The 21,784-nt window shown below is 40.0% G+C and overlaps 1 protein-coding gene across 1 annotated transcript in view; it reads left to right on the top strand.

The window, feature by feature from the left end:
• Nucleotides 1-21,784, top strand: part of vps53 (VPS53 subunit of GARP complex) — a 143,568-nt gene that overhangs the window by 38,435 nt on the left and 83,349 nt on the right. Inside the window, exons 5-10 of the mRNA XM_061925839.1 lie at nucleotides 13,424-13,510; nucleotides 13,917-14,032; nucleotides 17,223-17,342; nucleotides 21,214-21,292; nucleotides 21,365-21,508; nucleotides 21,627-21,769. Of these exons, the coding sequence (XP_061781823.1) occupies nucleotides 13,424-13,510; nucleotides 13,917-14,032; nucleotides 17,223-17,342; nucleotides 21,214-21,292; nucleotides 21,365-21,508; nucleotides 21,627-21,769 (689 nt within the window). The remainder of the gene's footprint in view (nucleotides 1-13,423; nucleotides 13,511-13,916; nucleotides 14,033-17,222; nucleotides 17,343-21,213; nucleotides 21,293-21,364; nucleotides 21,509-21,626; nucleotides 21,770-21,784) is intronic.

Genomic DNA, 21,784 nt, shown 5'->3' with positions numbered 1-21,784 from the left:
CGGAGTTTTCCGCCAATATATTTCTTGTAAAGTGTATAAAACCAAATATGGAAGCTGGACAAATAAGATGCCAAAAAAACAGCACTTTCATGTGGTATTAGACAGAAAGGAGGAACTTTTCTTCTCCTCCATTTGAAAACGTGGACGTTATCATCACTACTGCCCTTATGTGGGCTATACCGAGGATGTCGTTGTGGCTTGTGCAGCCCTTTGAGACACTTGTGATTTAGGGCTATATAAATAAACATTGATTGATTGATTGATACTGTCTGATTACAATCAATGCAAGTCATCAGAATCAGGTAATACACCAACTTATATTCTAGACTTCATGAAAGAAAGGAATCTATATGTTAAACATGCATGTATATTCATTAAAACACCTTTAACATGTAAACAAAAACAGCAAAATAAATAAATATAAATTATATACTGTATATATCAATGTATATATATATATATATATATATATATATATATATATATATATATATATATGATATGATATGAGTGTGTATGTTACTCATCAGTTACTCAGTACTTGAGTAGTTTTTTCACAACATACTTTTTACTTTTACTCAAGTAAATATTTGGGTGACTACTCCTTACTTTTACTTGAGTAATACATCTCTAAAGTAACAGTACTCTTACTTGAGTACAATTTCTGGCTACTCTACCCACCTCTGGTTTTGATTGATTGATTGAGACTTTTATTAGTAGGTTGCACAGTGAAGTACATATTCCGTACAATTGACCACTAAATGGTAACACCCCAATAAGTTTTTCAACTTGTTTAAGTCGGGGTCCACTTGATTCATGATACAGATATATACTATCAGATATATAGTCACCAGCCTTGGCGTCATTATAGACAGCGATTTTAAACTTGACAAACAAGTCAATGGCGTTTTAAAATCGTGTTTTTATCATCTTCGTCTTTTAGCAAAGGTAAAACCGTTTTTATCTTTTAACCTTTTTGAACAAGTCGTGCATGCTTTTATTTCAAGTCGCCTGGACTACTGCAATGCACTTTATGCTGGCATTAGCCAAAAAGCTCTCTCCCGGTTGCAGTTAGTCCAGAATGCGGCAGCACGACTTTTAACGGGCCAGGAGACGCCAGCATATAACCCCAATTCTTCAGAGTTTGCACTGGCCCCCTGTTCATTTTAGAATTGATTTTAAAACCTTGCTGTTTGTTTTTAAAGCTTTACATGGACTGGCACCTCAGTACATCTCGGACCTCATCCAAACTTACAATCCTGCGCGCGCTCTGAGGTCCGAGAGCCAGCTCCAGCTCGTGGTGTCCAAGACGAGACTTAAAACCAGGGGAGACAGGGCCTTCTCTGTGGTCGGCCCTAAGCTCTGGAACAATCTGACCCTCCATGTTCGAACTGCTCCCACAGTGGAGTGTTTTAAGTCTCGTCTTAAGACCCACTTTTATTCTCTGGCTTTTAACACTACGTGAGTTGTGTGGTCCTCTGTTGTCCTCTGTGTTTTTAAAATGTTGCTTTCTATTTACTGTTTTAATTGGTTTTACCCTTTGAAATTGTTTTTAATCATATTTATTTTATATTGTTTTTAATTGTGTTTAATATTGTTGTGCAGCACTTTGGAAACATTTTGTTGTTTAAATGTGCTATATAAATAAAGTGGATTGGATCATCATAATACAGTCATCACACAAGATAATCACATTGAATTATTTACATTATTTATAAACCAGGGTGTGGAGTGGGGCGCCTGATGTAAGTGTCAAAAAGACAGCCAAAAGAGTTTGATATGAGAATAAATCTAAAGTTAAAATATAGGGTAGAAATGCACCCATTTGCAGGAAATGTAGTCTTGATTTTCAAACTTTTCTTTCAAGGCTTGCATGTCTACATTAAAACATTCTTCTTCATACTGCATTAATATATGCTACTTTTAAACTTTCATGCAGAGAAGGAAATCACAACTAAAAAAATCACTAATTTTTTCATACGGTGTTGATGTGGAAATGTTTGCCTCTGCATTTTGATGGTGTGGACGTGTGGCACCCAATGGAGATAAGCGTCTCGACAGACGTCACAATATTTGAACAATGATGACGAAAACTGTTTTCTCTGTCGTGTCCGTGAGTTGAAAATTGTTATGTGCTTTTTTTTTTATTTGATTTTGTGCGTGGCATAGATTTGCTATGCGCAGAGGACGCTTAAACAGTGCGCAATTGCACAGGCGAGCACCTTAGAGGGAGCGTTGCTCGCATGGCTGCGCTAGCATCACAGCTAACGTTAGCCATGCTGCTACCTCTCTGCTCGGGGAGGACGTATACGTATGTGGCGTATGACGTGACAGTATGTGACGTATGACGTGACAGTATGTGACGTGTGTAAGAAGGTGCGCTTGCTGTCTGTGAGAGGGAGACACAGAATAGAGTGAGAAGAGCCTGTCGTGTAATGCCAGCAGCTAAAAGCAACTGCGTGAGAATTCACAGACGTGTGGATGTGTTGAAGGTGTGCTGGAAAATGCGGAACGGAAATTACGAAGCAGCAGAAAAGTGGAATTTATTATTTAAATCGGTGCGTTGGAAAACACGGACCGGAGGTTTTTTTTAAACTGGACCTGGATCGGCATTTTCCCATGCCTTGCCGATACGCAATTTTTGGCAAATATCGGCAGCCGATCCGATCCAAATATCGGATCGGGACATCCCTAGTAGAAATGACAATGCATACACAGCTTCTTACTCTGAGCAAATTCTTATTTGAATAATGTTCTTTTTAGACTAGATATATATGTGCACTTTTTATACAATACTTTTCAAATAATTAAATGAAGAGCTTCCTCTGGTAAGCAATACTCCTGTCTTGAATACAATACTTCTGTTAAAGGGGAACTGCACTTTTTGGGGGATTTTTTTCCAGTTGTTCACAATCATTATGAGAGATAAGAACATGTATGCCTTTTTTTGGATATGAAAGATAAATAAAAAATAAATGCATGGAAGATGCGGCTAATGCGAGTCACCGTTGTAGCCTTAAAAGCCCTCTAAAGCAACTTCAAAACCCTCCATCAACGTTTTGTATACACACTGCAAATATATATATATATAATGTAGTAACAGACACCTTCATAACAATATGTAATATGTTCAGTATTTACCGGATTTTGGTCAGTTTAATAATTGCTGATTTTTTTCAGCGCATTTATGTCCGTTTCCATAGCAGCGCAATTCCGACTTCTGGCAACAAATGTGTGTTCCTAATTACGGAGACAAAGGTGTGTGTTTTTTTTTATTTTGAGTTTATTTTAAATAAATAAATCAAAATAATTGAAGTAAGTTGTATTTCATATGTTGAGATAAATAAGGTGTTTTCTAATCGTGGCAGATTCTGTAACAAAAAAAACAAAGACCACTCTTTTTGGACAAATGAGGATTCACAACCTTATATTTTTGAACCTGAATATACTGAGGATGAACTGTTGCTTATAGAAGCGAGCACAAAGAAAGGATGAGACGTCGGAGCAGACAGTAGCCGAGAGAGTGAGGTGAAAGTGACTCGAGGCTGCAAAATGTGGAATTTAAAGCCATGCCTTTTTGACATAAATGGAGTGCTTACCCAAATAAATCGGAAAAAATGTACCCCGGCCAACTGGACCAAAAGCACAACTTTCCATCGAGTGAGTCACACTTTATATTGATCGTGATACACGCATGATTTGCGCTGCTGCTCCGGTTGGACTTTTTTTCCTTCCTTCTGTCCTCTTAATTTTTGCACATTTTGTAGATGACTGTCCGCGGGTATATCTGGGATATATTAAAGTTACGTCCACATCGCAGACATGCTGACAACGCTCCAGACAATTGCGCGCGTCTTGTTTACATCCGTTATCGGCTGCGCTGTTTTCGATGATCGGTCTTTTGTTGTTGGCCAAGTTTTTGGTGCATCACTAGTCAATAGTGCACACATGGTAGGTTATATATAAATCCATGTATACTCTAGAAATCTACTAGTGGTAATGTCCTGTAATGTTTGTGTAGTTTTGATTCGATATTAATTTTTCCCATGATCACAAACTAGTCCGTGCCTGAAAGTGCCACAGATTGGCGGAGAACGAGTAAGTGTTGTGTGTCTGGGGAAGCACGGAGACAAAAGTGTTTGCGCGGGAGGTAAAACCTGTTGGAATTGTGCCGTTTGTTAGCATAAGATTGGCAATAAAAGTTTAAAAAAAATGTCGCACTTTGTGTGACTTCTTCTGGAGGCTACAATACTTTACATACCTGCCAACTACTCCGGTTTTCCCGTAATTAGTACGGTTTTCATCAACCTATTCCGGGTTACGGTTGCAGTGATAAAAAATACGGTTTTTCATTAATTAAAAAAAAACATTTTTTAAAAAGTTTTATTCACGAAATCGCGTAACAACAATGACAATCGACACTGCTTCCCGTAACTTCCTATCGAGCCATTCCGAATGCCATGCGCGAGGCTATTTATAGCACCGCTGCCAAGCACGAGGCACCAGTTGCCATTGTTTCCAAACGAGCGAACGATCATGGAATCAGCCGGAGAAAAATCGCAAACGAGTCTTAAACCGAAAAGAAAACTGCAGTCATTCCGTGAAGAATATTCAAAAGCCTATCCGGGAATAATTATCCCTTCCAAAAAGGGTGAAAACTACGCGAATTGCACCTTGTGCAGACAAGATTTTTCGATCGGACACGGAGGAATTAGCGATGTAAAAGACCACGTTGGGACAAAAAAACACAAGTCTAATGCCGTTGCTAGCGATACAAGTGGAAAACTTTCAACGTTTTTCGTCGCCCAAACAGATTCTTTGGATGTGATAAATGCCGAAGTTTTATTTACGGAGGCAATAATTGAGCATGGACTTCCAATCGCACTGGCTGATCACATGGGACAGTTATTTCGGAAAATGTTTCCCGACTCGAAAATCGCCAAAAAATATGGATGTGGTCGAACCAAAACATCAAACATTATTCAGTGTCTTGGAACAGAATCCTCAAAAAGTATCGCCGATGTCATGAAGACGGAACCATTTAGCATGTCAACTGACGGCACTACCGATTATGACGATGTAAAACTGTACCCCATTTGTGTTCGATATTTCGATGACGACATTGGAAAAGTATTGTCAGTACTTCTGTCTTTGAGGGAATGCAATACGGCTTCCACAGGCGAAAACATTTACAAAATACTCGCGGAAGAAATAGACTCAAACGAAATTCCTTGGCAGAATTTGGTTTGCTTTGCTGCCGATAATGCTGCAGTGATGATGGGATCTAAAAAGGGTGTTGCAGCTTTCATTACGGAAATGTCTCCTTCGGTTTACATCGCCGGTAAGTACAGTTCGTAGCATAAAAAAACTCACAAAACATAACATTTTAAGTAAATCTTTTATTACATAAACAATAAATCAAATCAAAAATAATTTCTGTGTACAGTATATCTTTTTATTTGTGATAACGATAAAATGTTCAAAACAAGTAACCTATAACTATCATACTATTCTATTACTCTTTATTAATTTGAAAAATGTCGTCATGAAGTTTTATATTTATATATAATTGCAAAAAAATTATATATAATTTCAAACTATTGAAGTTAGCTTACAGAATAAACATGTCAATCAACCCATATGATTTTTGCTGTAATATTTTTGTTTTGTAAAGTCACTGTGACTGATAGAAAAGTGATGGTTTTAGCAACATTTTAACCTGTCTGAATGCTAATAATCAAAGCCTGAACCCCCCACCAGGACTTTGTCCTGGACCTACCGGGGCCTGCGGCCCCTGGACCCTGGCTACTAGGTTTTTCTGATTTCAAAAGTTGGCAGGTATGACTTTATAATACTTGAATCTTTCAAGGTGTGGCAGCTATGATATTGTGGTGGGGAAACCCTGCAGTTTTGAAGTAAAAAAAAAACTGCCTACAGGACAGCTTTGTGTAAATAGTGTCAATATTGAATTATTTTCTCGTTACATTACACCTGTTTATTCAACTTGGTCATGTTTTTTTTGTAGTACCTGGGGATAGGTTGATTGGCAACACTAAATTGGCCCTAGTGTGTGAATGTGAGTGTGAATGTTGTCTGTCTATCTGTGTTGGCCCTGTGATGAGGTGGAGACTTGTCCAGGGTGTACCCCGCCTTCCGCCCGATTGTAGCTGAGATAGGCTCCAGCACCCCCCGCGACCCCGAAGGGAATAAGCGGTAGAAAATGGATGGATGGATGGATTATTTTTTAAATATGCCTTGGGTTGTTCGAAAATTAACTGCAGTTTTGTTCCCTGGTTTTGGTTTGATATTCATGCTCCTTGATGGAGGGATCCATGGATCCATCCAATCATACTATTTCAAGTGTCTTCGTTCCTAAAGGAAATACCTCAGTCGTTGTGGCTTGTGCAGCCCTTTGAGACATGTGTGATTAACGGCATTGATTGTTTGATTGATATTGTGTGTTCAACGTGTGTACGCAAGAAAGTGAAAGAAAACGCAAAGTCATGTAAATGGAAGAAGAATCAAAGTTCTGTCCGTGGTGACGCCACATCATCATGCCAAGAATGCTCTGGCATCCCGTCAAACCAAACGCTGTTCTCCGGAACAGCTGCCATATCAGATGACCACGTTGATTATGATGAAATATTAGAAGAACACCGCAACTGTTTTACTGCTTTAACTTTGAAATGTATTTAGTCGGGTCTGTCGTTTGGAGGCTGTCAGAACTGCAAACGATCTCTTTAGTCTTTATAGCGACGGCCCTTATGTTGAGCTTCGCCTAATGGCCCTTTGCCTGCTTTGAGTCGGTGCCCGGTTGGCCAATTAGGCTGAGCCTGACACTGCAGGCAGGATTAGCAGGATCATTTTTCACTTGGCCCCACATTCAGTTGCGGGAGTGAATAAAAGAAATCCCTACAAATGAAAGTCAGACTTGGACACCGTGTCTGCATTCCAACCAACCTTCACCATGCCACCCACCCAGTTTACGACCAAAAAACCTGAGGGGAGCGAAACCTTTCCCCACCGAATCTAATGTGTTTTTTACAGCAGTGATTATTCTAATGTTTTTTTTTTATTATTATTATTATTGCAGCCAATTTGGCGGGCAGTGTCGTGTACTTTTTTTTTCTTACCAATTACGACAACTACCAGCTGTACTTTGTGTTTGGATTATTGCCGGCATCATGCTGAATGTTGTAGCAACTAACCTCACTTGTGGTGCCAGAACACTACTTTTAAATTGCCAAACAAATAAATGCATTGAACTGAACTATTGATGTGCTTTTTCTGAATAATGATGGCAATGAAAATATTTATCAGTGACGTGCGGTGAGGTTGATGGCTGCTGAGGCACTGACTTCATCACAGTCAGATTTACAAACATATGAACCCTAGACAGTATCTTATTCACCATTTGATTGGCAGCAGTTAACGGGTTATGTTTAAAAGCTCATACCAGCATTCTTCCCTGCTTGGCACTCAGCATCAAGGCTTGGAATTGGGGGTTAAATCACCAAAAATGATTCCCAGGCGCGGCGCCGCTGCTGCCCACTGCTCCCCTCACCTCCCAGGGGGTGATCAAGGGGATGGGTCAAATGCAGACGACAAATTTCATTACACCTAGTGTGTGTGTGACAATCATTGGTACTTTAACTTAACTTTAACTTTACACATACAAACTGTAGCACACAAAAAAGCACATTTAATAAAAAAAACTTATTATGGTCTTACCTTTACTTAGAAATTAAGTCCATGCGCCGCAACTAAAGCCCTCACTTAAACCTTCCACGTGCAAGATTGAATCTATTTAAAAAAGTGTAACCGAGGGTTTATAAATGTCGCCTATACTGTATGAAACTACAAAATAACAAACACGGAGGCTCCAGTATACACGAGGACCACTTTATTTACCTTCTTTCAAAAACCTCCGCAACGTGACATCACTTCCGCTCTTAGCGCCTTCAAAATAAGAGCTCAAGGCATATACTGTATAACAGCGCATAACAGGAACTTAACATCACAAAGAGGAAAGCCCATGAAAAAAGGTTACAAAAGTTATTTAATAAGAAGCCAAAAAGTGCAAAAACAATAATGTTCGTGTTGGAGGAGTTGCGAATTAGATACACCTGCGCAGGTGTACATAATGTTGTGTCCCTGCAGTCATTCACAACTCCTCCAACACGAACATTATTGTTTTTGCACTTTTTGGCTTCTTATGAAATAATTTTTTTAAATAGATTCAATCTTGCATGTGGAAAGTTTAAGTGTGGGCTTTAGTAGATATAACAATTCTACGGCAGGGGTGCAGGAGGCGAGCCTCAGCCAGTGCGTGTTTTGCAGCCGTTTTATGATCGCTCAGCACAAGAAATACGTTACACACATACAGTTGTTGACAAAATACACTGTACATTATATACCTCAGCTAACTAAACTATGGAAATGTATAATATAGTTCATATAGCAATACAGTCTCACTGCACAGCAGGCCAGCAGTTAGCCGAGTCCGGAATCCATGTTGAGGCACTGAGTGACGTGCCTCAACTGGCTGCTGATCACCGCACCGTTTCTTCTCAGTATTTGAACGGCAAATGTGAAAATTCAGCGATTTTGAATAAAAATAATCTAAAACTGGTGAAGTTAAATGGAAAATAACTTTATAGTATAATCACTGGATACATATAACAATTTAATTATTTTTTTTTCTTTTTACATTTTTTTTCTTTCCATGATGGCAGGTGAGGCCCCGCCTCACCTGCCTCTAGTGACTGCACATCACTGATATTTATAGATTACTCGCTTGCACCTTTTTATTTAACACATTCACTAACATATAAGATGGTTTCATAATGCTCCAAATAGACTTTATAGGCCTACTCAGTGGCCTTGTGGTTAGAGTATCCGCCTTGAGATCTGTAGGTTGTGAGTTCAAACCCCGGCCGAGTCATAACAAAGACTATAAAAATGGGACCCATTACCTCCCTGCTTGGCACTCAGCATCAAGGGTTGGAATTTGGGGTTAAATCACCAAAAATCATTCCCGGGCGCGGCCATCGGTGCTGCTCACTGCTCTCCTCACCTCCCAGGGGGTGAACAAGGGGATGGGTCAAATTTCACCACACCTAGTGTGTGTGTGTGACAATCATTGGTACTTTAACTTTCACTTTATTGTGCCAATTTAATTCAGTTGTGATGTATAATAATACACAGTTATAACATGCAGGGAGGGGTGTCCCAATCCAATATCAGAAAAATGGTTTTGCCATTTATACATTATCCTGTTATATCTCACATTCTATTTTGTGCTTTGGGAAAAGGTTCTCATAAACTTAATTCATTTAAAAAAAAATAATACAAAAGAAAACACATTTGTATGCATATGTAAATTTATTCAGTTCTAAACATTCATTCACTTTCTTCTTTCCTTCATGGATCTAAACTTTACCGCTGCCGGTTACTTTTTTTCTATATTTTTATTGTAATATTTTCAGAATGTGTTTGTTCTATTTTTGGGCAAAGTAAGACAAAGAAAACTATCTGAAGTTGTCTTTATTTTTTTAGTGTTAATGCCATGATTTTATTAGTCAGGCCCGCGTGTGCACAGATTTTCCTTCTAAAATGAGTTTGACACCCCTGTCCTAAACTATATTATTTTCACCTGTTTTCTGCTCCGTTTTGTCAAGTCTTTATTTTGGAACTGTCTATTTTGGCGAATAATTCTGTCGCTTATCGCTTTTTGATGACGTACTGGTCGGATGAATGCGACCTGAGCGTGGTGGCATTCCAGTGTTTCCCACAGGGCAGGCATCTATTTGTGGTGGTGTGGTCGGGAGGCGGGGGGTGACGGCGGCAGCGGCGATGACCAAGAAGAACGCGGAGTTGGAATATAATTACAACACTTTATGTACATAATTTGAACAATTAGTTATTCACTGAAATATATGTATTAATTGTGGTTCTTACAAAAAATATATCTTATAAAATATAAAAGCTAAAATGTCTCTTAAAGCTCTGCCCCTTTAATTAGTGCATACTAAATAATTTAACTTTAGCCTACTACTACAACCATATTATTTACCAGCAACATAAAGTGAAACAGAGGCAGAGGTGTCCTGCCACAGTCAGTCAACCTCCTCCTCCTCCTCCTCCTGCTGCTGCTGAACAGGTCGCACTGGAGCTAGTCGCTCTATGTTTTGTCGTGGTCCTCTCTATAAGGCACATAAGAATATAAATTAGGACCCTTTTCATGAGAAAAGTGCATTTCTGATTTGACCCTGCTTTATTTTTCAGTGTTTGCTGAGTCTCACCTGTTCCCTCCGCCCTAATTTTTCTACTTGCCCGACTTCTCAAATCTACTTGCCCCAATATTTTTACTTGTCCTGCCTAGGTTTTTTTCTGGCTGTGTAGTGCTCATGGCTTATATCTTACTAAAATCCTTCCCGTTGACTATTTACAACACTACACAGTATTTATTATTATTATTATCTATAATTACATTTAAATGGCATTGCATACATGTAAAATTAAATGTTATTTCACATTATTTGACCAGTAGCAGTTACACCCATCTGAACAGGTCAGCCACCTGTTTAAAGCCCGATCACAGTTGAAATCTTGAAATGAAGGGCCTTTAATGGCCAAAACATTAACCTGGACAACATTTTAACAGCTGGTTGGCTCAGATTTTATTCTTTTCATTGCATTCACATGCTGCAGTGGACAGTGGACATTTTAGCTTGAGTATTAATGTAGTATCTGAAGCACCGTCTCCACGTGTGTTTATTGACAACAGGGTTATAACCTGGACACGTTAGCTCGTCGGTATGAAAACAGGTGATTGTTATTACGTGCGTCTGCCCCGGACCCCGAGTCAAACAGCGGCGGTGTTAATGAAGCAGCGTCAGGCTCCTCACCGTCAGTGAAACGCTCAGTGAAATCGCGGATTAACGTTAAATATATGACGAGCCGCGAGCGATGCAGCTATAACCTATCTACATATAACCTATATTACCCTCGTATTTTGATCCCGTCCGTCTTCGTCTTCGTCTTCTTCGTCTTCTTCTTCTTCTTCTTCTTCTTCTTCTTCTTCTTCTTCTTCTTCTTCTGGCCCACCAGGTGAATTGAGTGCTATTGGCGGAGTTACAATGCATAGTAGGCTACCGCCACCTACTGCACCGGAGTTGTAACTACAAGCAACATTCACAGACAGAGTCACTTTGCTTTTATGAGCGGTCGAGCGAGTCAAAAGCCGAAAAATCCATTTGTGGCAGACATAATTCTTTCGTGGCGGGCCGCCACAAATAAATGAATGTGTGGGGAAACACTGCATTCACATTGAGGGCGCATCACGTACATATCCGATTTATTACCACATGTCGTATATGAAATATTCAGAATTGCACTGTTCACCCGGGCATGAAAATATTTCGATACATGTCGCATATTGGCAAAAAAATTGGAATTGACCTGTAGTGTGAACACATACACATTAGAGATGCGCGGATAGGCAATTTATTTCATCCGCAACCGCGTCAGAAAGTCGTCAACCATCCGCCATCCACCCGATGTAACGTTTGATCAGAACTGCACCCGCCCGCCATCTGCCCGATCTAATATAGATGATGCAAGGCATTAGTGAGCCTGCCAACTACTCCGGTTTTCCCGTAATTCGTACGGTTTTCATCAACCTATTCCGGGTTTTTCATTAATTAAAAAAAAAAAAAAGGGTGAAAACTACGCAAATTGTGCAGACAAGATTTTTCGATCGGACACGGAGGAATTAGCGATGTAAAAGACCACGTTGGGACAAAAAAACACAAGTCTAATGCCGTTGCTAGCGATACAAGTGGAAAACTTTCAACGTTTTTCGTCGCCCAAACAGATTCTTTGGATGTGATAAATGCCGAAGTTTTATTTACGGAGGCAATAATTGAGCATGGACTTCCAATCGCACTCGCTGATCACATGGGACAGTTAATAATGTAATGCAACCTTTAAAAATCATTACGCGGTGATCGCGGTCCCAAAAATAAACTTTTCTTGCATGATAATGTCCAGAAAAATTTGCTTTATATTACTATAGAGTCCTTTTAACGAATGAGTTTGATGGTTTATCACAAACCTTAAATGAAAGAAGTCCTTTGTTCTCCTGCACCATGGCCTTGCTTCGTGTTTGGTGCGCAAGCTTTATAACCTCACTGAGGTTATAAAGCTTTTGCCTGTTAAAGAAAGGAGACTGATCCAATGCAGCACAGACTTTCGCGTGCCACGCTGTCACGACCCAGACGCACACCAGTGCGCAATCATATGGGAGCCCCGCTGAGCGCACCTCCAAGCCCGTCTCGCTGCCGGCGACGGCCGGGTATATGGGCCCGACGCTCCAGCGCCATCCATTTTCAGGGCTAGTTGATTCGGCAGGTGGGTTGTTACACACTCCTTAGCGGGTTCCGACTTCCATGGCCACCGTCCTGCTCAACCAGGGTGAGCCCCACCCCTTTCGTGAGCGCACTGCGCGCGGAGTGACCCCTGTTACGCGCCCCCGGCAACAGGGGTGGCGGGCAGGTAAGCTGCGCGGGCGGAGCGCGCGGAGTGACCCCTGTTACGAGCCCCCGGCCACGGGGGTGGCGGGCAGGTAAGCTGCTTACCTGCTGCGCGTGACGCCGGCCGCGGCGAAGGCGGACGAGGCGGGGTGTCGGTGCGGTGGGCGCGGTAGTGACCCTGGACGTGCGTCGGGCCCTTCTCGCGGATCGCCTCAGCTACGGCTCCCGGTGGGGCCCTCTCGGGGGAAGGGGCCTCGGTCCCGGACCCCGGCGAGGCGTCCCTTCTCCGCTCGTAAAAGTGTCCACCTCTTTTCTTTTTTTTTCTTCTGTTGTGGCATATGCAGCAGGTGCCTGCTCGTTTTTCGTATGTGGGTAACAACATTTAACTATGTATATATATTTCCGAATTGGTTTAACTGCCACCCGCAAAAAAAAATCAAAAAAAAATATCTAATTAATCCACCCGACCCGACCCGCGCGCGGATAAAATCTTATTTTTTTAAATTTCATCCGCCCGATCCGCGGATAATCCGCGGACTCCGCGGTTGTGTCCGCAAACCGCACATCTCTAATACACATACAAAGTATTTGAGGTAGAAGTGTAATAGAAATTATCTAGTAACAAACGTGTCCGCATCATCGTCTTGAGTTTAATTTTGTGAATTATTGTGTACACCAGGTGTCGCCAAAAAAAACAATGTAGACTGAACTCTAAATACTGTAAATATTGACTCGATTTTATTGCCCTCAATGTTATTTTTGTATTCAATCCACAGTAAATCCTTGAGTCTAGTGATATAATTCTACAGGTCAACTCCGAGGCCAGTCTTTAAAACACTTCAGTAACGAAAATGATCTAATGATAATGACTTGTGTGATTCATGCAGGCTTTGGAAGAGGCCCAGGTTGCCATCCAGCAGCTTTTTGGTAAAATAAAAGACATCAAGGACAAGGCAGAGAAGTCTGAACAAATGGTATGTACACACACACACACACACGGGAACATGGGAAAATCAGTCAGCAGCTTAAGTCAGTTACAGTAAATAGTGCCTGTTGTGTGTGTGTGTGTGTGTGTGTGTGTGTGTGTGTGTGTGTGTGTGTGTGTGTGTGTGTGTGTGTGTGTGTGTGTGTGCGTGTGTCAGGTGAAGCATAATGTGTGGGTGGGTCAATAAAAGACAGGAAAGGGAACGGTAGGGCTAGGGGGTAGCTGGGGGGGCCGGTGACCTTCACTCCAGATTTCCAAGCAATTAGTTCTCAGACCAACACGTGTGTTGCTCTTTTTTTTCCACTTAGCTGTGTACGTTCCCGTTTGTTTTTGTATTATCCATCTCCTCTCTGCGATTTGTCCACCCTGCTTTAATGCTTCCTTTTCCTCCAAAGGTTAAAGAGATTACAAGGGACATCAAGCAGTTGGACCATGCCAAGCGGCACCTCACCACATCCATCACCACCCTCAACCACCTGCACATGTTAGCAGGAGGCGTGGATTCTTTAGAGTGAGTACATAAAATGTTTACTAAACAATAAATGTTTAAAAAATGTTACATGTCGGATTAAATGTTAGAGGTCATAGGCTTCATCTATTAAATGGTGTGGAATTGAGACTAAAAGTACTGTATTTTCCGGACAATAGAGTGGATATAAGCCGCACCTACTAAATTGTTGAACAACTTTCCCCCCATATATTAACCGCAAAGATTTAAAAACAATTTTTTTACAAACCTTAATTGTGTCCAAACGGTGTCTATAACAAGGCAGTAAAACGGAAATCAAACAAAACAGAGGTCATCTTCACGGACACACTAGCTGCAGAAGCTAGCGCTCCAATCAGCTAAACAGACTCAATAACTCCACTGTGACGTTTTGGTGAATTTACTGAGGAATTTGTGAAACTGAAACAATACAAAAAGAATGCCATTGTAAGTTAATAATACTAACACAGACACTCGTAAACATGTTAGCATATTAGTACATACATGCATGAAAACACTCCTACAGACATCACACATGGGACGGTTTAGTAAGTATGAATTGTTTTAGTTATATTGTAAAACTTACAAACGTTGCTTGGAGTGATGAATGACGAATCCATACGAGTAGAGACGCTATGGACGCTTATTTCCGGTTTACGACATCAAAACAGGATGTACTTTTTCAACCCGCATTACCTGCAGTGAGGGAACTCGTCCAAAGGATGGCGCCGTAGCACAAACAATACCACACTGTTTCAGTCCTCTGCTTGAGTTGAACCTCTTAAGGCCCAAGCTGTTTGTTTACATGCTTTTTTTATATCTCTTTGCTATTTGGGCTTATTGGACCCTAATTAGAATAAAAACTAAGAATCATCTTTTCATATGATGTACTTAGTCCGTAAGTAACAAACGTGTACTTCATGTTTAGTGACATGCTAATTCTTATTTTTACACTTTTTTTTTTCCAAAATTCCATTGTATGTTATACTCTTCTGACACCACCAGATGGCAATATAAGTGTCCACATATGCCATACTTGCCAACCCTCCCGGATTTTCCGGGAGACTCCCGAAATTCAGCGCCTCTCCCGAAAACCTCCCGGGACAAATTTTCTCCCGAAAATCTCCCGAAATTCAGGCGGAGCTGGAGGCCACGCCCCCTCCAGATGTGTTGACAGCCTGTTCTCACGTCTGCTTTCCCACAATATAAACAGCTAATGATGGAGGGTGAGTTCTTGGTTTCTTATGTGGGTTTATTGTTAGGCAGTTTCATTAACGTCCTCCCAGCGCGGTAACAACACACAACAACAGCAGTCAAGTTTTCGTCTACCGTAAAGCAGTTCGTCTGCCGTAAACAGCAATGTTGTGACACTTTTAAACAGGACAATACTGCCATCTACTGTACATGCATATGTGACCCACCCATAATGTGTCACATTTTTGTGTTGATTTATTTATTTTATTTTGTGGTTTGAATTAGTTTTTGGAGCTGTCATTCCACATTTATCAGTATTCACATTGGTCAGTAGGGGGCAGTAGGGCGTTTCTTCCCAATTGAATGCTATCACCTGCAGACCGGAAGTGTCTTGTCATTCTGATGAGCGCGACCAGTCTGTGAACAATTGAAACGTCCTGTGTGCTTTTTCCTCCTGTATAACAGGTTAGTTTTGGTGAATCAACTCACTGAATAATATCCATGTGATCTTTATAAGTTTAAGTACACATTCTGATGGTGGAGCCTAACTCTAAAGTGTTTGTGAGTTGTAGTTTGTATTTGTGAATGAATCGGGGGCGGCATGGCGTAGTGGGTAGAGCAACCGTGCCAGAAACCTGAGGGTTGAAGGTTCGCTCCCCGCCTCTTACCATCCAAAAAAAAAATCGCTGCCGTTGTGTCCTTGGGCGGAACACTTCACCCTTTTCCCCCGGTGCCGCTCACACCGGTGAATTGAATGATAGGTGGTGGTCGGAGGGGTCGGAGGGGTCGGAAGGGTCGTCGGCGCAAATTGCAGCCACGCTTCCGTCAGTCTACCCCAGGGCAGCTGTGGCTATGAAAGTAGCTTACCACCACCAGGTGTGAATGATTGATGGGTTCTACATGTAAAGCGACTTTGGGTACTTAGAAAAGCGCTATATAAATCCCAGTTATTAATCCAGTGCACAGCTGCAGTAATCAATACAAAAAGGCGACGTGAGTGCGCAATGTTTATATAGGAACTTCTGATCCTAATTCAGACTCCCAATTTAGAGCTCCCATTTTCTTATTGATTTCATAATGTATATTTGTATAATGTGTGTGTTCTGAAATAGTGACAGAGAATAGAACAAGGATGGACAATTCAACCCTTAACTCAACAATGAGTAGATGAGTGTTATGTGTGTGTATATGTGTAAATAAATGAACAGTGAAATTCAAGTATTTCTTTTATTTATTTATATACATATATATATATATATATATATATATATATATATATATATATATATATATATATATATATATATAATAAAATATATATATATATATATAGCTAGAATTCACTGAAAGTCAAGTATTTCTTATATATATATATATATATATATATATATATCTTAACCACGTCCCCCAACCACCCCCGACCACGCACCCCACCCCCCACCTCCCGAAATCGGAGGTCTCAAGGTTGGCAAGTATGACATATGCGGCCATAAGACCCCAATTCAGTAGTGTACACAATTTTGGAAATAAGAGCTAAAAGGTGCTGTCCACGCATATGGCCACTAAGGCCTTTATTAATGCAAACTATTACATTTAATAGACAAATTATATCCGCCATTGTAATATAAAATTGCAACTGTTTCTACAAATGGTTTTTAAAGCCAATACCGACATCGACGTGACGGTTAATTAACATGACAAAAAACATGTGAATAAATGTCAGACGCCCGTCGAGGCTGTTGTCAATATTGCTGCCATAATGTTTTTTTTTCCTGCGAATTATATTCAATTGGATTTGTCAGTTTATTGTGCATTTCACATCCAAGAAGAAAAGTCTTGAGGTTTTTATGATGTGCCAAATTATTTTCCAGCACCGCGCCATCTGAACCAATTTGTTGCTATTAAATTATAACCACTTGAAATCGTTGCTCTCATTGTCCGTATCTAATGGTCTCAATTGATACTTTTTTTTCCCCAGGCAAGCACTATTAAATCAACCGTGCATGTGTGTGTTTTCCAGGGCAATGACCAGAAAAAGGCAGTACGGTGAAGTGGCCAATCTTCTTCAGGGAGTGGTGAATGTGCTTGAGCACTTCCACAAGTACATGGGCATACCACAGATCAGACAGCTCTCGGAGAGGTACCTCACACATGCCAGACATACATCTTGACTCCGCCATGGTAATAGTAAACCCGCCCCCTGCTGTAGAATCCTTCGAGATTCTGCAAACAAGCTGCTATCTCCACTCAAAGAGTCGTGTTGATCCCCGAATTGGGAAAGATGACCATCTGTTCTGTTTTGACTGAGGTGTGGCAGACAGTGTTCATACCAAACAACAGCTGCATGGAAGAAGTCACCCCGCAGCAGTAACAGATGATAGGCTTGTAAAGAAATGATTGGTTAAAGGGGAACTGCACTTTTTTTTGGAATGGTCTATCATTCACAATCCATATGTAAGACAAGAACACATGTTTTTCTTTCTTCATGAATTGTAATTGGTAAAATAAGGCAATTTGAGGGGGCCGTTGGAGTACATCATAAAGCCCTCTAAAAAATCATGCAAAAACCGCCAACAATACTCAATTTGCATCTCGTGACCTAAATATTAACCAAGTATTAGCTATATCGTTATTATAAGTGCTAACGTGGACAAACTGCTGCATCAAAAATGTATTCTACATCATAAATCCCGCCTCTCACCTGGAGAGTAGAAGTTGTGGACATGAACCGAGAAGTTGGTCAATTTTGACATCCAACTTAGACCTACAGATGGCGAGAAAGACACGGAAAGATGCTCCTTTGCGGTACTTCTAAAAAAAAATTTTTTTAAAACTGCGTGAGGATTATGATTTATACTTCATCTAAACGGGAAGATATGAACATCCCATCAGTCGGCATCACAGCGAGAGCAGACATTGTACTTTAAGTGATTATTATATTTGTCCATTTTGTTTAGCACTTAGTAATACTGCTACATGATGCTTAGTGTTTCACTAAAGTTGCATCTGTTTAGCACACAGCTTCTAAAACTTGTCACTCATCCTCTATATTCAGGCTCAAAAATATAGGTTTTTGGATCATTATTTGTCCCAAAGTAGTTTTTATTGTCAGGTTCAAACACTGATGACATCTATTAAACAAGACAAGAGGCAAAGAATTAAACAGAGACAGAATTCAATTTGGACTCAATATTGAGGAGAGTCGTCTGTACACTGTACCCTTGCACAGTATCTCAGCACGCTCTGCCAAAAGATTGCACGCCTCCTTCTTTTATTTTGGCCATCGCTGTTTCCAAAGGACAAAGGTCGCAAAAAGTTCACAGAAAAGGTCGTAAACAATTCACTGAAAAGGTCAGTTTAAAAAGAGTTCGTAAAATAGTTCCAAAAGAGGTCCATAAAATAGTTCAAAAAGACGTTCGTAAACCAGTTCAAAAAGGAGGTTCAAGAAGAGGTCGCCTGTAGGGCAGTCTGGTCCTGCTTCCTCTCCGCTATGAAGTCCTTGGGTTACTCAATTTGCATCTCGTGACCTAAATATTAACCAAGTATTAGCAATATCGTTATTATAAGTGCTAACGCGGACAAACTGCTGCATCAAAAATGTACTCTACATTATAAATCACGCCTCTCACCTGGAGAGTAGAAGTTGTGGACATAAACCGAGAAGTTGGTCAACTTTGACATCCAACTTAGACCTACAGATGGCGAGAAAGACACAGAAAGAAGCTCCTTTGCGGTACTTCTAAAAAAAAAATTTAAAAACTGCGTAAAGATTATGATTTATACTTCATCTAAACGGGAAGATATGAACATCCCATCAGTCGGCATCACAGCGAGAGCAGACATTGTACTCTAAGTGATTGTTTTATTATATTTGTCCATTTTGTTTAGCACTTAGTAATACTGCTACGTGATGCTTAGTGTTTCACTAAAGTTGCATCTGTTTAGCACACAGCTTCTAAAACGTGTCACTCATCCTCTGTATATTCAGGCTCAAAAATATTAGGTTTCTGGATAATTTTTTGCCCCAAAGTAGTTTTTATTCTCTCTCATGTTGTCTGTCATGATTAGTAGTGTTGTCGTGGAAGGGAAAAGCAAACGTTTTGATGCGTCTGTGAAATTAATACGCCGCCGTATGCTTAAATTGAGAAAAGTACGTAAATATTACATGTTATTCGTAAATAAACATGAGAAAAAGTCAGCTAACAATAGTCAATGGTAGATCATCTAGCCAACAGTACTCCGTTTACATCTTGTGACCTGAATGTTAATCAGATATTAGCGATATTGTTATTATAAGCCAGGGGTGCTCATTACGTCGACCGCGAGCTACCGGTCGATCGTGGAGGGTGTGTCAGTCGATCACCAGCCAGGCATTAAAAAAATAGTCCTAAAAATGAGCGATCATAAATCTTCACTATGACGTCACTTTCGTCACTTGATTGACATTCACAGCACCCGAGGGTCTTCTGAGATGACGCTGGCTGCTGCCAGCTCATTAAAATTACCGACTGGAAGGCGAGAAACACTTTATTTCAACAGACTCTGGCGCCGTACCTGTCGTCAAAACTCCAAAGACCGACTGCACAGTTGCACAGTTGCGCTAACAAAATAAGAGTCTCAGAAAGCTGGCGTGCACAAGCTAGCAAGCTACGGAGTTTGCCGACAATGTATTTCTTGTAAAGTGTATACAAAGGAGTACGGAAGCTGGACAAATAAGATGCCAAAAACCAACCACTTTCATGTGGTATTGGACAGAAAGGAGGACTTTTTTTCTCCTCCATTCGAAAATGCGGACATTATCAGCACCACTGTCCAATCAATGCAAGTCATCAGAATCAGATAGTACACCAACTTATATTCTTGTCTTCATGAAAGAAAGGAATCTACATGTGTTAAACATGCTTGTATTATCTTTAAACACCTTTAACGTATTAACAATATTAACTATATGTGTTAAACATGCTTGTATTATCTTTAAACACCTTTAACTTGTTAACAATATTAATTATATGTGTTAAACATGCTTGTATTACCTTTAAACACCTTTAAGTTGTTAACAATATTAACTATATGTATTAAACATTCTTGTATTATCATTAAACACCTTTAATTTTTTAACAATATTAACTATATGTATTAAACATTCTTGTATTATCATTAAACACCTTTAATTTTTTAACAATATTAACTATATGTGTTAAACATGCTTGTATTATCTTTAAACACCTTTAACTTATTAACAATATTAACTATATGTGTTAAACATGCATGTATTATCTTTAAACACCTTTAACTTGTTAACAATATTAATTATATGTGTTAAACATGCTTGTATTACCTTTAAACACCTTTAAGTTGTTAACAATATTAACTATATGTATTAAACATTCTTGTATTATCATTAAACACCTTTAATTTTTTAACAATATTAACTATATGTATTAAACATTCTTGTATTATCATTAAACACCTTTAATTTTTTAACAATATTAACTATATGTGTTAAACATGCTTGTATTATCATTAAACACCTTTAATTTTTTAACAATATTAACTATATGTGTTAAACATGCTTTCATTATCTTTAAACACCTTTTACTTGTTAACAATATTAACTATATGTATTAAACATACTTGTATTATCATTAAACACCTTTAATTTTTTAACAATATTAACTATATGTGTTAAACATGCTTGCATTATCATTAAACACCTTTTAACTTGTTAACACAAACATATATTTCATAAATAAGTAAATATAAGTTATATATATGAATGAGGTAGATCCCCACGACTTGATCAAATGAAAAGTAGCTCGCCTGCAGAAAAAGTGTGAGCACCCCTGTTATAAGCGCTAACACAAAATAACAAATTTATAGTAAAAATATCGCCCAGGCATTATATAGCCTATGATTGGAGTCCATATCTCACATGAGCAGCAGACCAAAGGGATTTGACTAATTTAGACAACTCTCACATCCTTTGTGATTTTGCTCTTTGACTTGTGTAGAGTAAAAGCGGCACAGAGTGAGTTGGGCACTCAGATCCTGGCGGATTTTGAAGAAGCCTTCCCAGCCCAGGGCTCCAAGGTAAACATGCCGTCTGACGTTCTTTGTGTTCTCTCAGTCGTTTCCCGGCTTAATGATCGTTCCTCCGCTCAGAGGCCAGGTGGGCCCAGCAATGTGCTGAGGGATGCCTGTCTGGTCGCCAACGTTCTCGACCCACGCATCAAACAGGAGATCATCAAAAAGTTCATCCGGCAACATTTGTCGGAGTACCTGGTGCTTTTTCAGGAAAACCAAGATGTGAGTTAACGCTCATGAACACAAATGTCTTTATAATTGTCTTAAAAGGACACCCCACGATTGATGCCACGTCCAACGGCGGCACTCACGGGAAAAAGTACATTGCCATATGTTTTAGGTCGCATGGCTAGACAAGATTGATCGTCGCTACGCTTGGATCAAGCGGCAGCTCGTCGACTACGAAGAAAAATACGGACGCATGTTTCCAGAGGAGTGGTGCATGACCGAGCGTATAGCGGTGGAGTTCTGCCACATTACCAGGTATTATTCCATACA

This window comes from Nerophis lumbriciformis, linkage group LG30 (genome assembly GCF_033978685.3).
Source record: "Nerophis lumbriciformis linkage group LG30, RoL_Nlum_v2.1, whole genome shotgun sequence".
Classification (NCBI taxonomy): Eukaryota; Metazoa; Chordata; class Actinopteri; order Syngnathiformes; family Syngnathidae; genus Nerophis; species Nerophis lumbriciformis.
This window is presented reverse-complemented; position numbering and strand designations above follow the sequence as displayed.